This window comes from Pundamilia nyererei, unplaced genomic scaffold, assembly GCF_000239375.1.
Source record: "Pundamilia nyererei isolate P.nyererei 1_Seehausen unplaced genomic scaffold, PunNye1.0 scaffold00019, whole genome shotgun sequence".
Taxonomy (NCBI): domain Eukaryota; kingdom Metazoa; phylum Chordata; class Actinopteri; order Cichliformes; family Cichlidae; genus Pundamilia; species Pundamilia nyererei.
In genome coordinates this window covers 885,440-899,029 of record NW_005187420.1, presented here as the reverse complement: position 1 = coordinate 899,029, position 13,590 = coordinate 885,440, and the positions used below count along the sequence as shown (strand labels likewise).

Genomic DNA, 13,590 nt, shown 5'->3' with positions numbered 1-13,590 from the left:
CAGAACTTGATGTCCCCTCCTGATTCATATCCAAGGTGCTTGAAGGTAATCACTTCAGATCTCCTACACTGGGCTGTGATCTGCCCGTTGATGGACAGAAAGCTCTCATTGGCTGAAATGGAGATTCCTTTACAGCCAGTAGAGATGTTGAGGTTCAGGCTCAGGGGGTTGTTGCCATGGTGCCATGTGCCGCAAAAGTTCCAGTCCAGGTCATTGTCACTGGAAACTGTTAAAATACAGCACACAGTATTAAAACATAATTAACACATTTAGCTAATTGGTTCTCCCACTTGTTTTGACAATGAAAAATTCCGTCTACTTCACAATGGTATTAGTGACCAGTCCAGATGATAAAAACAACCCTCTTGCTGCACTCTACTGTATGTGCTTTCATCCTGGTGGTAGTTTAAGGGCAGGGATTATTCAAGAGAGAGAAGTTAAACATTTCTAAAGTAGACCTCTTGCAGGGACTTTGCAATGTGGACTACAAGTGCTCAAATAATATTTTTCACTTCTCTTCACTGAGGTGATTTAAATATTTGTGGTTTGAAGCTACTGGGAAACTTAGTGGGTTGTATTGCAGTTCTATAGTACTGAGTGTTTCCTAGCATGTTGTCGCTATATTATTTTCCTCCTCCAGGGCTTTGCTTTGGTTACATGACTGAAAGCAATGAATACTACACCTCCGCATTCAGTAACACAATCCTGCCATCTACCTGCATTGTTTGCTAAAATGTCACTACTTTGGCTAGACTTTAGGTTCAGGGCAGAAAATTGACATGTAAATGAATGTGTGTCTGCCAGCACTTGGGTAATAGGTCACAGTTACAATTTACAAATTTTAAACTTATGATCAGTTCATGAGCTCGGCGTTGCATTGATTCCTATTGGAGCCCATGTGTCCTGCCTTGCTTTATGATACTGACCGAAGAGTTCTTATGGTAGTGGAAGCTTTAACTCTCCTGTGTCAGCAAAGTATTTCCTTACTATCTGAGGCACTCTAGTTGTCTAATGCTCACAAACAGAGGTCACATAGAGAAAAATACTATAAAGGAAATGCTATGAAAAACTGATAATCTAATATATTTTTGAGAATTCTGTCATGTTCATTTAATGTCTCTTCTAGAATATCTATAAAAAGGGCAACATAACGTATAATGTAGGAAGTGGCACAACATGAATGTAGTTTGCTTTATGATGAACAAGATAAAGTATCTCTAAGATCTTACCAGTGGTGAGGATGATTAAGAAGAGCGCAAACTTCAGATTATCCATCAGCTGCAGCTCGGTTGCTAACACCTGTTCTGCAGAAATACAAAAAGTGAAACGGTTTTAAAAGGGGAACAAATTTATAACTGCGTAAATGCTTATGCAAGGAGAACAGCCATTTAGCACCATTAAAATCAGTGGCTACAAATGTGTGTGTGTGTGTGTGTGTGTGTGTGTGTGTGTGTGTGTGTGTGTGTGTGTGTGTGCATGGTTAAATGAAAGAGCACAGTGTTCATTTGCAGCCAATTTTAACCACATATAGAAAATGTTAGAACAAATAAAACAAGCATATCAATTACATTCTTTTTACATGAAGTCATAAAAAAAACGAAACAAAAAGTTCCCAGTTTAATGTAATGACATTTTCTTAGTGATACCATTCTCATTTGGACGCCTGGTTTGTTATCTGTCCTTATATATCAGTGAACACAAATGAGTTCAGCCTCAAAATAAACACAGCGACCTTTCTAAGCTCTTATCAATGGAAACAGTCTTCCCCTCGTAACGGGAATGAGAACACATACACATGCATCAGCAATTCAGTCTTTCCATAACCCTACAGTGAGCTGCTTTTCCTCCAAGGTCAAGTGCTGAATAGTCAAGTAAGCTTATACTGACAGTTTCCATGTCCACCACCAGTTAGTGTCTAAAGCAGAAAAATATACAACTGGGAATTTTCTTTGAAAAAATTCCACTTTGCATCATATTAGAGAATCACATGACTGTCAACAGACGGACATGTCTCAAATAACCACAAATGCATTTTTGTCATTTTCAATTTCAACCAAAGACGGAAACTCATCCTAGTCTGGTGTCATTGCTTTAAGCATCACCACATCCAGACAAGCTCATAGCGTGGAAGTTAAAACCTAACAAATACTAGATCTGCGACCACGTCGCGTGGGTTTACTGCATGGTATGCGTGACAGTGAGAATGTCTGGAAAATAATCAAAAAAGCAGACAGGAACCTGTTGAACCACAGACAAAGCAGGCAGACAGACAGAAAAAAGTACAAGAGAAAGACAGGGAAATATCACACTGCATATCCTGAGAGGACAGCTTGCTATTTATAACACCCACACTTGATACTTGAGAAATATATAAGCCTTGCACAACCCACCCATTAATGCACAGAGACATACAAATAAGCAAACAAACACACACAAACAGGAAGTTTATTTGATGAACACACAAAATGCTACCTTACTTTTTTGCATTATGCGGCACTTTCACTGATGCTCTATTGGCTGGGCTTCAGTTTTAGAGTTTGATAAGTCGGTGATGTTAACATGCTCAGTTCTTTGTTGTTTTTTTGCCTCTATATCTTCCTCTTTCCTCCCTTTTCCTTCTCTTGACACCCAAATTGGTCAATGCAATTGGCTGCCCCTCCCAAGGCCTGGTTCTGCTTGAGGTCTCCTCGTGTCAAAAGAGAGTTCTTCACCCCCACCATTGCCATATACTTAGGATTCTCTCTATAAAAACAGTAGGGTTTTTAGCTTACAGTACAAATTGCCTTGAGATAATAATCTGTCATGTAAATAAAGTCATATTGAATTAACTGCATTTTCTTATATATACCGACATGAGAATGCTCTAAATTTTAGAGTTAGTCTGTTCTATCGTTATCTGTGTCACATGTCTTCACTATGGTCATCCCAGTCAACACACAAGCCTCACCACTTGTTACTCAAGCATTTAGTTTGAGAGCGACAACTGAACATTAGCTTTCCTGTGAAGATGCCACGTCACACCAGCCAGTTCTCTCAGCTGCGACACTTCTTGTGATGCAGAACTGTGGTTTGACATAAGATATCTTCTTGAAATGAAGCCAAGAAGACAATATCAAAATATCCCACAGTTTACTTTTCAGTTCAGTTATCTAACACAAAGACGTGTGAAAATGAAACCTTTGTATTTTCCGTGTCAAAGTGTGGTTTTGGCATTTCGTTCTCTGATAATTTAAAAGTGACAAAAGCAAAAGTTGCTAAGGTGTAACTTCAAGTGGTGCATGCTTAAGGAACTAATGTGTAATATAGTGACCTGCCAGGAAGGAGTGCAGTAGTATTTCTCTGCCTCAGTTAAACAGATATTGTAGTTTAAAATATGTTACTGTCTTTTCATTTATCAAGGCTTTAGGATCTTTAGAAAACTTATTTATCTGAATTACAACTTTTACTAGAATAGCATGATACAATATGATATAATAACATGATTCATTGTGGAGCTCTGTATCATAATTTCAGCCTCTATGTCAGGAAAAAAGTGATTTATGGGATATTGAACATGACGTGATTGGTGGTGTCAATTTACTGTACTTTTTCCACCCAACTATCTCTACGGTTAACCTTGAATGGTCAGAAAAAGAGAAAATATCCACTGAGCGGCAGTTCTCTGTGTAAAAATGTCTTGTTGTTCAGAGGAGGAGCTTGCTTTGAACTGATAAGAAGGCAACAATTACTCAAATAACAATCCACATATGTTCACCAAAGGTAGACGATAAACTGTTGCAATAGTTTGATGGGTCAGAATTTGGTGTTAATAAAACCATTCTGTCCTGTATCAACAGGTCAGCAGGTCAGAGTGGTAGTGGTAGAGTCTTTGTACATATTTGGGCCTCTAACTTCCAAAATGCCACTGACTCCCTGAGTATTGTTGCTATGGTTGTCCATCCCTTTACAATCACAGAACAGCCATCATCTAATGACTGATTTCAGGATGATGATGCACCGTTTCACAAATTCAAATGGCCTCTTCATTCACTAGATCTTAATCCAACAGAGCACATGCAAAATGGGAGATTCACATCACGCATTTGCAACTGATAAGTCTGCAACAGCTGTGTAATATCATCATGTCAATATGCTCCAACACATCTGTGGAATGTTTTTTGTTGAATATCTTACAACAGTTCTGAAGGCAAAAAGGATCCAACCTTGTACCACCAAGGTGTGCTTAATGAAGTGGCTTAAGAAGAAGTAAGTTTAAGCATGGGATAATTGCTGTTATCAGTGTGTCTCATGAGAGAGACATCTGTTAAGGAAAAACATCAACTCCATCGGTCTGTTTCATGTATGTTATTACAACGGAAACGAAAGCTCAAGAGACCAAAGCTTGGATGAATCTTCAAAAGCAGTAAGTGATGAGCTTGTTTGGTGGCCCTTGTACCATGGTACCATGCTAGGACAGAAATGAGCTGTTGTGGTACCTTAACCTAAACACACACCTCTGTCTCTCCTGGTGGACTCGGAGGAACAGGAGTCCCTCCCTCTGTAGATACAAAAGGATCATTCTAAGGTTATAAAAACACGACAATAGTGTCATCAAAGTCCTACATATGACCTTTACACCTACACACCAATTTGGACTTTTTCAAGCTAAAATTCTCAAAATGATCCTTCCACAAAACCCTAATTTAGTTTGGCTCAAAATGTCAGCTGATCTCCTCCTACATATATACATATAAGCTGAAATAATGAAGTTGTGAATAAACATGGGTGTGGTTACTTTGTCAGCTGTTCCGTTTCTCATGAAAGTACATTTTAGAAACTACCCATATCATCAAAGAGAGTTCCTATGCATATAAATAAATAAATAAATAAATAAATAGGTAAGAAGGCCAATCTTGAGGCTTTAAAATGTTTGTCTTAATTTGTTATGTCTTTTTGTTTGCATCTTCATAATAGAGTCCATGGTCCCAATACGTACTTAACACAATCCCCAAACTTTAAATTTAGAGTTGGGGTGAAATATCAGGTGCATCGCAGTGGTGATGAATTCACACACAGCATTAGTGCATGATTTGTAGCAGCATCACCCACGAACTGCTCATTACAGTTTTCTCATTATGGACAGCATATCTACGAAGAGATCAGAGGTTAAAAATAAATGGCCACTGTCACCACACCCAGAGCTACAAGAGTGAACACACACTGTAAGCTTAGTTAAGGTGACAATGATGCCTATTATCATATCTTTTATGTGCAATTATATAATTGGGTTCGAGTCTTTGCAAAGTTTGCAGTGACACAAATAATTTAAACAAATATATCCACTCTCTCTTACACAATATTTCAGCTTGTTGTGTAAACTAACTCTAATTCTGCACTCACTCTCTATTGTTCATGTACACTGGCCAGGGATCAATTCAGCACAAGAATTTCCCCTTTTCTTTCACTTCCTATGCTTGTGTGAATGTGGGTGTGAAAGAGACGCAATGACCAAAGCCTGGCATACGTGGAAGTGTGTTAGTGAGACGCAGTGCTCGCATACCGTAGCAGTCTTGGAATTTCTCACCTTTCAGCACAAAGACTCCACACATCCAGAAACTAAATTCACTCCATTTGTCACTCCTACACATTTATAAGATGATATGATAAGAGCCTTTGCCTCAGCATTTATGTGAACACATGCATCCATTCAAACTACCCACAACTGTGTTAACGAGACAACACTTGTGATTCCCCCGTCTGCTTGATTCTGTTTTCCAGTAATGACATATGTGGGTCTGACTCACCTGCCTATATGAATCATCTTTACAAGTTCTCACACTATGGCACAAAAGTCAAAACAATGTGTGACACAGACGGCAGAAAATGATACCAGACGGAGTACGCAATCTGTGTTCCAAGGTACATGGATATGTAACACTTTTATATTTGCTAGTGAATTATCCAAACCTAATATATTTTGCCACAAAAGTTTGAAACGTTTCTGCTCATCAAGGCCGACTTTGCCGTTCTTCATTCTCATTCATCAAACATAAACTACACTGAGAAGTGGACATGAGAAGTCTGCAACAAATGTGTTATGCTATTGTGTCAATATGGACAAAAATCTCTGAAGATTGTTTTTCTAATGTTTTTGAATCTTTAACACTTAAATTCTAGGCAATCTGAAGGCCAGAGGGGGCCCAACCTTGAACTACCAAGGTGTTAGTAATGAAGTGGCTGTGAAGCTTGAGGTAGGGCTGCTCGATTATGGCAAAAATGATAATCACGATTATTTTCACTGAAATTGAGATCTCGATTATTTGACGATATTTATTTAACCCTTTAAGACCTACCATAGAACCAAGAGCTTTTTTTTTTTTTTTTACATGCTGTAGTGCCATTTTTGGGAGCATTTCAAGTTGCTATACATCAATACAACCGTTATAGCCCATATTTTAATAATATGTATGCATTAAGTCCATAGTAATTACATTAATTGCAAAAAAGTGCAATAAACTACAAAAAAATTGAAAATCGTTTTTGTTTTTATTACATATATTTCTACTTGGGGAAATTTAAGAGGCTTATCCCTCAAAACTTTAAATACAAAAAGTTGCAAAAAATAGTTTACAACAACAGGAAATTTATTTTGAGTGTCTTCATAGTTTTATTTTGGAGATACACCAATTTTTATATACTGCAGGAAAAACAAAAAACAATCCTATGATGCAAATTTGCAAAGAAAGCAGCATGTGCATCAAAATAAACTATTTCCAGCAGTGCAATTCGAGTTCTAAGCATCCCAGCAACTATTCAGAAAAGTCAAACATGACTTATAAAAACACCAGTATAGGCTTTTAAGGCCTACAAGTAAAAAACTACATTTTCCGTGAAAATGACGTCGGTTTCGGACAGGAAATGGCGGACATGCGATAGTTCGCGTTGACGTCTTGTTCAATGTGGGAAGTGTTACAAACAGCTGATCGGATCGGCAAAGCGTGTTTCTGGAATATTATTTTTTTGTTCCTGCAAGCGCTTTTTATGCAATTTTTGCAAAGCTTTATGTGGAAGGAAACCGTGACCGAGGACAAGCTGATGGCATAAGATGTAAGTACAACTCCTCCGGTTTCATATGCAAAACAAATTATTGCGCTAGCTTACGCGGTTCAGGTTCTACAGGGATTTAAAGGGTTAACAATAACAATGTATTGAATAATGACTTTAAAAAATAATATAAAATAGTGTGCAAATACTGATAACAGTGCAAATGTTTACAATATAAAAAATAAATGAAAAATGTAAACATCTATGTTTAGTGAACTTTGCAGTGTTCCTCTCAGTTACGACACTGTAGCAAAGTGTACACACTATGTCTACTTGATCCACGTCAAGTAGAACCCATAATGTTTCCACACCACTGAAGTTTTTTTTTTTTTACCTCTCTTTTCAACCAACGGCAGTCACTCTCCTCCCCAAATAACTTCTGCTTAGCTTTCCGAGCTTCCCTTGGGTCTTCTTAATTGTTGTGACACGTGTTGGAAATGCAGAGAGGTGCGCTTGATTTGCCACACAGAGCAGCGCGAGAGTAAAGCACGAGGGAGGGGCTAATAATCGGCTCAGTCATTTTTAATGATCGTTGAAAGCCCAGATCGTAATCGTGATTAAAATTCGATTAATTGAGCAGCCCTAGCTTGAGGATAGGTAATTGTAATAATAATAATAAAGAGACAAATCTGTTTCAAAAATCCAGTAGTTTAAATTTGTTTTATGTATGCCTTTACAATAGAGACTACAGTTGCGGTGTATGTTTGGTAGCAGTTTACTACCACAAATACACTGTGCTAGAGTACCAATAAACCTGCTGCGGTTGTACTTTGACCTACATAACCAACCTGGTTTACGCTTGTACTACAATATAAGGTAGTCTAAGGTAGTGATCAACATTGTGGCCAGCGCTTACAACTGTATGGGCTGCGTTGACAGCAATGTGTAGTTACCTTTCTAGGCAGGCGTTCATCTTGTTTTGGTTCTGGCATATGTGAAAACGAAGTACTGACTACTGGTACTTTTTGGTGTGGGTGATATAAAGCAAAAGAAAGAAAACCAAAAAAGTGCCATCTACATCTAAATCAGACACATGGACTTATTTTTTTCTTACAAGGGCAAGACAAAGTAGATGGATTTGTAAAGAGTACTGTATGATAGTAAAAAGTCTGAAAATAATCAGCCATGGATGCCAAAGTAAACACTAGAGCTACCTCCCAATTCAGAGTGAGCTAAGAAGATAACATATCGATCACCTGGTCTTGATGAAGACAATGGGATCCAGATATTTGACACCATCTCAATGCTTTTTCATGTATACAGCCACACCTAGGTTCTACAGAGAAGGGAAGTGCAAAGTTGAGGAAAGGTACAGCAGAAAGGGTTGCATTAACCTGACACATGTGGACATCACAGGCACTGGATTCATACAACACCTCACATCTCAGAAATGGTGATCACTCTCTAGGTTCAAAACTTATTTAATGGTACAATAGTCTACATGTTTGCATTGAATTGGTAAGTAAATAGAAAGTATTTTAGTTAGTCAGTAAACTGGACCATATTGCAACAGAAAAAGTTCAGTTTGTCAGGTGCATGCAACTTTAATTACAAGTTTGAATAAACTGTGTTGGTCAGTCTGGCTGGTTAACAATCACACTTTGCTGTAGAAAAAAATGACTGAAGACATCATTTGCAACAGAAAATATATGATAAAACACAATATATCACAATAACTTATTGCAATATTTAGCAAAAATATCAGAATCACAATAAATTGTATCATTGAGTTGGGTATTATGATAATATTGCACCTTTGGGTCTTTGGTAATTCACACCTCTAGCAGATGAACTGAAACGCGTTGCATCGCCTCAGACAAAGATCTGCGCAATGTGGGCTAGATGTTAAGTGTGTTGTGTTATTTTGGGGAACAGCCCACGCCACGACTTCTGGCATCTATGCAACACACACATTTGCTAGATATAGCCATAACTGAGCAACGAAGTATACCAAAAGTATCTTAATGTAAATGCGTGTGACAGACTTATCTTCTAGTGAATTATAATTTACTTGTCAGTTGGGTTGATTTTCAACCAAACACGAAAAGATGAAGCTCTGACGACAGTAGACGAAACTGCTAGGATCAGCATTTCAGCGTTGCCACTGAGGGCATGCTAGAATGCTCACATTAGCATTTCTCTTCAAAAGTAAATGTTTATTTCATATACACATCTCACAAGACTTAGGTATCACATTATACAATTCACTTGTGAAAAGAGGCAACATTTACATTTTTAGTCTATTCTTAGTTTAATCTTTCATGAGTTGAGAATGTTTTCTACAAATGATAAGCACCTCCTATTAAACCCTTTGACATACGTGACCTGGTTTCAGTAAAAGTACCTTGAAAATACCATTTCCTGTCATTCTCAAAGATTTAAAGTACCTCAGGGTAACATTTTCTGTCACTGCTTTTCATGTCTGTCCTATTCTGCTGACTGTTCACCTGAGTTAAATATGTGAAAAAAAACGACCCATCCAGTTTCACCATTTCTTTTACCCTCAGTCTTGGAACAAACTGGAGCATTTTAAATTATAGACATATTAACATATTTATTATGAATGTGCCTTTAAAGTAGCCTGAGTTTGTTTCCTGTGCCAGTTTTCAATCTAAATTCACCCCACTCGTCTACAAGCATTAGAGTGAAGCAGCAAAGAATGTGCATGGAAGAAGAGTAAGCCAGGGAACAAAAGCTGCTCTTTGTTGTCAGGCTTTAGAGCTGAAGTGACAGCGAGCATGAATAAGGGTCAAAGACCACTGGCTGATTCAGAGGCTGGTTCAGCCAGTGGTTAAAAGAACTGTGCACACCCATACTGACAGCTTACACTTACAAAGCTGTCACTTACTTTTAAATTAGAATATTCGCTGATTGCATTGAAACGTGCGTATGTGTTTGGATTTACTTATTTTATGGTTCTATATGATTTTTCATCAAGAAAAATGACAGAATCAATTAAGGGACAAAAAAGGGGTCCTTAATAAGCATTTCAAGCCTTTTCTAACACTGGCTTAAATGGTGCTGCTAGGAGGAGACTTCACTGGGCTACACTTTTGTGCAACCGTTTCCTAAAAGATAAGACGTTTTTGTTTTTCTGAAGCACATTACATGAAGCAACGGGCCCAGCAGTGCTGCTGCTGTCATGTTGATTTACAGCACTAACGCTGAGCGGCTACTGAATGAGTCTCAAAGTGAGATTCTAAAACACTCAATTGAAAGTATTTGTAATAAGTTGTTTGTTTTTTCTCATCTCACCACATGCAGCAGACACTCAACTAAACCCCAGGAAAGCTGAGTCAAAGCAGGAATGTGGAGATATTTTTCAAGGTTAGGTGGAATATGGGTCGTGGGGAATGTTCCTGAGGGTACATTTGCATTGGACCTTGCATACCTTCCCATAGCACCACAGTGATGCAGGGTGCATGTCTGTGCATGTGATTACATGGCTCCTTTATCTGTATCTTGACATACTCTGCGAGGAAATTGGAGGAGCAGGTGGAATGCTGCACACATTTCCTTCGGGGATATGAATAAATCAATAAAACAACACACATACGAACTCTGGCACGGACAAAAGACTGCATATTATTAAGTCTAAATCACCCCCAGTGTGGCCTTAGGTGATCGCCAAGGGCTTTGGTTCGCCATCAACGGCTTTCTTTTCCTCATTATTAAAAAAAAAGAAGTCAGCACAAAGGAGAAGCGCTTTCTGCAATGAGTCACACAACCACAGCAGCATTTGCATTTCTCAAGATGAATGGTTAAAAAAATTACCCTTCTCATTTGTTACTTTATCACTTTCAGTTTCCAGTAGTTCTCATATCTGCATGTGCTGCTTTATCTAATTTAATTTGGGCCATTGCCCATCTTCTGTTGTTCAGGAGCTGGGGGTTTTTTCTACATGAGTGAAGTCTTTTGATTGTGCATCTCATCACTGACAGGAAACCGCACGCTACAGCTGTAAGGAGAGCAAGTTCGAGCTGTTGTCACTACCTTTGATGGCTGCCTTCAGGCAGCAGCATGAACCCAGACATCACCTCTTTGTACAGATACAGGCTGAGAGAGGTGAAGAAAATGGTAACCAATGTCACAACCTTTTTACTGTAAACAGCGCACTGATGTATTCCTAGCTCAAGCATGCACATAAGCAATGAAAAAAGAAATTAATGTGAAATAAACAAGGCAAAATAACACATTAAAAATGGGTCGACCACTGTTAACCAAGCCATTTATAATAAATACTAACACTGAACCACCATTATTATCTTACAGGGCATGTAACAAATGAGCCTTAGTATCTCTCTCCTTTTTAATGTTTTTGTAAATTAATTATCACTTTATAGCACAAAGATTATTTAGTAAGATTATTTTAGTTTATATTTTATTCACAAAATGTTTTCATAAATTGATTGAGGTGCAAATGTATATCAGAGATACTCAAACGCAAACATAAATAGATACACACACGTCTATCTAGCTATCTATAATGTGATATATACATATCTCTCTGTCTCTCTATACACACGCACACATACACACATATATATGGAGAGAGCGAGAGATAATGTGATATATACATATGTGTGTGTGTGTTTAACTTTAGCCTAGGTTTCTAAAGCCAACCAACATATGCAGCATTATTCTTCCATGAGCGCGTAGGCTTACCTTGAATATTTCTCCCGTCAGTATTCGAGGTTTCAGGTCTCCTCGTGAGAATCACCACCACGCTTTATGATCTTCAAAGTCTTCACCTAACACTTTCGCCCACTGTTCCACTCGCAGTGAACCCACTAAAAATGGAAAAGTGTAATTCCACACGCCCGGGATTCTCCAATCAAAGAAGCGAAAATGTTAACCGGGATAAGGAAAAGTTCATCCTGGACCGTTGCTGCTATTTTTTTTCCCGGTAATTGCGGCAGCAGCAGTTCGAAACACTTGAAACCGTGAAAACGTTTTTTGTTTGTTTTTTTTAAAGGAAAGTGAGCGATTAAAAAAAGTGTCCCAGTAAAACGATAATTGAAGCCGACCACCGCGAAGCCTGTCCACAGATAACAAGGTGTCCGCGCCGGCAGCTGTCGAGTTTACTATAATAAGGGAACTTTTCCTTTAGACTTTCAAAATAAAACCTAAGCAAAATAAATAAATAAATAATAATTAAATAATGCAAAAACTCATCTTGTAATCTCAGACAGATTCTATGTGTTTGTTAAAAGCATATGCATCTTTAAAAAAAAACAAGAACTAAATTTAGCCAGAGAGTAATTTAGTTACCTATATTTTTTAGGAAACTGAACTTGACTAAGTTTCAATTTCACACTTTGGTCATTGGTGCTTTTATTTTGAAGCCACGCAATTTTGTCCGTATCTCTCTCTCCCTCTCTCTCTCTTTAAAATTCCGAGTTTCACTTGACTGCTGTCACAGCAGCAAGGTGTTCAACGGAAAGCCAGACAGAGTGACTATCCCTGGATCTTGGGGGGAGGGGGGGAGCAGAAGAGAGCGAGAGAGAAAGAGAGGGCTGAACTGAAGAGGACAGGCGAGAATCCAATTACTCATTCTACTTCTAAGAACATTCTCAAGGGGACAAACCTCAGCACTTCATAGCTTTATTGAATAACTACCCACTTAATGCGATTGTTATTGGCATATAGACATTTATTACATTATGCTTTGTTATCACATCTTATAAACCTCCTACAATTTATAATTTTATTCATATCGATTTATTTTGTTCACTGTGGGAAGGTTTGTTCTGAGTTGGGCATTGCTTAAAAGCGCAAATCAGTTATTCTATGCGTGCTTAAATGCCACTTAAGTAGGCTACTTCTTAAGTGCCTGAACACTTGAAAAGGCAGGCCTGTCTCCACCTTATCAATAGATCAACATGCCATAAAAGTGACTTATTTTTTGTGATACTGATATCAGGAAGGCAGTTATGACTGTACAACGTCAATGCCACAAGCAGCTGGCATGCTTTTAGACTTCAAATATCACCACAAACCACAGCTTCACCTTGGAGATGCTTTGAACAAAGATGCAAAGAAATCAATGAGAAAACCCCACAGGTGAAGTGCAAAAGACTAAAATTTTGTTATAATGTGATATTTAGCATGAACAACAGACAACCAAGGCCCTCAGTGTCCTTAATTACAAAAAACAAAAGTGTAACATTACGAGCAGCTGTAACACTGTTCCTTCCTTGTGGTGTCCAAGATAGATTACATTCTATCAACTAGTTTATAAAATAATCTTCAGCTGCATGAGACTAGGAGAAGTATTACTCTACATATTTGAGCTGAGTTTATGACTCAGCAGGCAATTCTTCCTAATCGCGACAAATTTTATGTTGCAAGATATCAAGCAACAAAGGCTTGAGTGTCTTACTACTGGCAACTTTCAAGAAACCCCAAAGCTGCACAAAATATAGACATAACCTTTTTTCAAGGTGCACACATGCACAAAGTGTATGCTTGTATATGTTCAAAATCTTTTTTCGTGCACTGTCTTGT

General features: G+C 38.1%; 1 protein-coding gene across 1 annotated transcript in view; it reads right to left on the bottom strand.

Annotated features, from left to right (window-relative positions):
- Nucleotides 1-12,150, bottom strand: part of adgrg1 (adhesion G protein-coupled receptor G1) — a 19,933-nt gene extending 7,783 nt beyond the window's left edge. The window contains exons 1-3 of the mRNA XM_005726316.2: nt 11,749-12,150; nt 1,230-1,304; nt 7-226 (exon numbers count right to left, since the gene is read on the bottom strand). Coding sequence (XP_005726373.2) covers nt 7-226; nt 1,230-1,275 — 266 coding nt within the window. The 5' untranslated portion in view covers nt 1,276-1,304; nt 11,749-12,150. The remainder of the gene's footprint in view (nt 1-6; nt 227-1,229; nt 1,305-11,748) is intronic.
- Nucleotides 12,151-13,590: the final 1,440 nt, after the last annotated feature.